At 38.9% G+C, this 4,073-nt stretch overlaps 1 protein-coding gene across 2 annotated transcripts; it reads left to right on the top strand.

Annotated features, from left to right (window-relative positions):
* The first annotated feature begins 617 nt into the window (after positions 1-617).
* LOC122032150 (F-box/kelch-repeat protein At1g22040-like) lies at positions 618-3,098 on the top strand. Of its 2 annotated transcripts, none has more exons than XM_042591411.1 (2): positions 618-892; positions 1,189-3,098. In XM_042591411.1, the coding sequence occupies exon 2, from the start codon at positions 1,236-1,238 to the stop codon at positions 2,667-2,669; it is 1,434 nt and encodes a 477-aa protein (XP_042447345.1). In that variant the 5' UTR covers positions 618-892; positions 1,189-1,235; the 3' UTR covers positions 2,670-3,098. The 2 variants fall into 2 exon arrangements, with proteins under 2 accessions (XP_042447345.1, XP_042447344.1); XM_042591410.1 differs by having other exon boundaries at positions 619-782.
* Positions 3,099-4,073: the final 975 nt, after the last annotated feature.

Below are 4,073 nucleotides of genomic sequence, written 5' to 3'. Positions count from 1 at the left end.
GTTATAAATTATTGTAGAGCACCGCTTAAATAGGTGAGATTGAATTATTATCATTGATATATTCTATTAATTTTATTCTTATATTTGACTTTTTAAAGATATAGGAATAAAGCCAAATAAGTTTTAGTCATTTTTTGTTGTCATAAGTTCTATACTTTAGTTTTTATGTACAGCTTTGTTCATTAAGATTTTTTGTAGTTGGCACTTGGTTATCATAGCAAGGGGAGATACATGTGATATCACAAACCTTGAGGGAGGTATTTACTTCGATTTTACCGAGATTCGAATCCCAGATCTCATGATGACAACACCTATGTACTAACCACTAAACTCATCCGAGAGAACCGATTTCTAACTACAATGCACTATAAGGACATTTCTCTTATAAGATGATAAATTTAAGATGTTGATTGCTAGGCCGTCCGCTATAAATACTTTAGAATTTATCTAAAATCGAATCCATCATTCTTAAAATTAAAATTAAAATTAATCGACCCGATCAATTGGATAGCTAATCCTAAGCTAAAAAAACAAATGGATGAACAAATTGAACAAGATCCGGCTGAAACTCTTTCGCAGCGACTTAAGTAACGGCCATGCCTAACCACAGCAGCCTATTCAGTGTAACCTCGAATGTCGATGTTTGCCACGTCTATTGTCGGTTTTCAAGGCGTGGTCCATCAACCAGGGCAGCGAACCGATTACGGCTGATCTTCGTCGCACGGCAAGGAAGAAAGCGAAACGGCGAAAAAAAAACAAGGAAACGGGAAGAGCACAGCAAGGTTCCTTCCTTCCTTATCTCTCACGAAATCCGTATCTTGATTTGTTTCCATGCCTTTGTTCATTTTTTTTCCTCTTTCTTGACTCTGGTTCGGTGTTTCTACAAGATACGGTACGTTTTCAATTTTCGCTTCAATTATGAACCCATGCCCTATGTATGCGGGAGCGCTTGGGGATTAGAGTTGTTAGGTTTCACTATAGGCGGATTGTCTTGGACTTTCTCTTCTGTTTGAAAAGATTGACAGATTCGAGATAGTAAAGAGGTATCAGTTTGAGGGAAATTGTTTGATTTGGGATCGCTTCCGCTCTAGCTGGTCTATCTTTATTGAATCTTGTCGTGTGTACTACTTTTGGTTGCATGCTTTTGCTAAACTATGGATTGAATAATTGTAAGATTCTGTTGCGTAGGTCTCTTGTTCTTCCTCAAAGATTGATGAGATCTTAAGAGGGTCTTGATGGGGAATCGCTCAAGTGTGTCTGTCAGCAAGTCTATTTCAGTAGGTGAGAGTTGCAGCACATCCAATGGTGATTCAAACAAGAGGACGAGGATGTGCTGTTTGGATGACAAGCCAAGGCTGTTTGTTAGTCTTCCAGATGAAATCTCGATGCAAATACTTGCAAGATTGCCTAGAATTTACTACCTGAATGCTAAAATGGTTTCACGGAGTTGGGAAGTAGCGATCATGAGCGATGAGCTTTTTCAGACAAGGAGAGAACTGGGGGTGACTGAAGAATGGTTATATGTGATGACAAAGGCTGAAACAGACAAGGTTTCTTGGCACGCATTGGACCCTCGTTTGAGTAGGTGGCAACGGTTGCCTCCGATGCCACATATTGTCAGTAAGGAATCAAAGAGGGGGTTACTTGGACTTAAATTGTCGAGTGCAGTGGGGTCTAGCATCAAACTTGCAGTTGCTGGTATCATAAGGAGGTGGCTTGGACAGAGGGATAGCTTGGATCAAATGCCCTTTTGTGGTTGTGCTGTTGGTTGTGTCAATGGTTGCCTCTATGTGTTAGGGGGGTTTTCTCAAGACTCTGCGATCAATTGTGTCTGGAAATATGATCCATGCCTTAACTTATGGCAGGAAGTTAGTTCCATGACTAGTGCTAGAGCTTTTTGTAAGACAGGCCTGTTAAACAACAAACTCTATGTTGCAGGAGGGGTTATCAGGGGCAGAAATGGCTTAACTCCTTTACAAACAGCTGAAGTCTTTGATCCTGTAACAGGTCTTTGGACTGAGTTGCCAAGCATGCCTTTTTTGAAAACTCAAATGTGGCCTAATGTTTTATTAGCTGACATGTCGAAGCCTTTCGCAACTGGAATGGTTTCGTATAGGGGAAGATTATGTGTGCCTCAGAGCTTATATTCCTGGCCCTTCTTTTTTGATATGGGCGGTGAGGTCTATGACCCAGAAACAAATTCTTGGTCAGAAATGACTCCTGGTATGGGTGATGGTTGGCCTACAAAGCAGGTAGGGACAAAGCTGGGTTGTGTCGTCAATGGAGATTTGTATGCCTTGGATCCTTCTAGATACTTGGATAATGGAAAGATAAAGATGTATGATTATCAGGAGGATGTTTGGAGAGATGTTATAAAAAAGGTTCCAGTTCTTCATTTTACCGACTCTGAATCTCCATATTTGCTTGCTGGTTTTCTTGGGACTCTCCATGTTATTACAAAAGGTGCCAACGACCATATTGTGATATTGAAGGCTGATTTACAGAAATCTAAATGCTTAAATGTTTCAACTTCATCTGGTGCTTCAAGTGATTCCAGAAATGAAACCTCTGTTTCTTGGACAGAGGATGAACCTGAATTTTGGCAAGTGATTGCTTCGAAGGATTTTGGGACAGCTGAGCTTGTAAACTGTCAGGTCCTTGATATTTGACTTCTTTGGATCTAAATTGTTCCTTTTTTGTTGGGTACATCAGCAGCCGTGTTTCAGGATGTAAATCCATCAAGAGATATATACTAAATGCAACCTTTTGTCTGGTCTACAGAAATAGAGTTCTTGAATTTTGTCAAAAGAAGGAATGAATTTCTGCAATCCAAAGAGTAGTCACCCCAAAATCTGGTGGGTTCCATACTGATCAAGATATTACACCTTTTTTTCCTTATTCCAGCAGCAATGGTGTGGAAAGTGAGCTTCGGGATAATATATATTATAAACTCCATTACTTCGATATAACTTGTAGTTTATTCTGTTTCTTGTGGTTTGTGAATATTTTAGGTTATTCGACAGAATGTTAGTTATATGCACACACTTATACACACATTTATTGTTTCACTTTTTATAGAATCACACTCGTTCCTGTAATGCTTTGTATGCTTGTCAAATTCTAATAGTCAGAAATAATCACAACTATGTGATGATGAGTGCCAAATTGCTGCAACTGAAAGTGGTCAGATATGCATGCAGCGAAACATGAGCAATGAAATTCTATATTACTGGCTCTTGAGCATGACTCTCTGGCATGGTATTCGACACATTATAAAAGTAGAAACCCAAGGGCCAACTGGTCAAGAGGTTTAAGTGTTCAACACATTAAACCCTCCCAAAGGTTTGTGTTGTTTCAACACTGCAAAGAGAGAAATTCAAAAACCTCAGTAGAAGAGATGAAATCTCATTTTTCTGGTTTCTAACACTTCGAGTGCGCTACAATTTATTAGGAAATTAAATGAGCCAATAATTAAAAATTCTTCTATTTTGCCTTTGCCATGGGAGAAGAACTATAGTTTATCTACTAACAAACAGTTCAGTATCAGCCCTTATCATTTGCTCCTGCACATTATCTGAAAGCATCAATAAATGGGCACAGAGTCATATCCAAGCTTTATTGATGCTTTCATTGTAGCAAAATGAAAGCATCAACAGAGCTTGGATATGACTCTGTGCCCATTTATTGATGCTTTCAAATAATGTGCAGGAGCAAATGATAAGGGCTGATACTGAACTGTTTGTTAGTAGATAAACTATAGTTCTTCTCCCATGGCAAAGGCAAAATAGAAGAATTTTTAATTCTTGGCTCATTTAATTTCCTAATAAATTGTAGCGCACTCGAACTGTACATGTGTCTGCCATCGCATGCTTCTTAACAAAAGACGCTGAAAGTGAAACATCAGGGGAAATTCTATTGGACTGCAGCCCTCGTAAGGCTTGTGCCTTTTCAGTTCAAGGAACGTGACACTCCAAACAAGAGTAGTCCATTCTCCTCATTGACCTGATTTTTTTGAAACATGTGAATTTTGAAGATTATTTAGTTTACCTGATAATGACACTATTCAAATTTTC

The sequence above is a fragment of the Zingiber officinale genome, chromosome 11A, assembly GCF_018446385.1.
Source record: "Zingiber officinale cultivar Zhangliang chromosome 11A, Zo_v1.1, whole genome shotgun sequence".
Lineage (NCBI taxonomy): Eukaryota > Viridiplantae > Streptophyta > Magnoliopsida > Zingiberales > Zingiberaceae > Zingiber > Zingiber officinale.
This window is presented reverse-complemented; position numbering and strand designations above follow the sequence as displayed.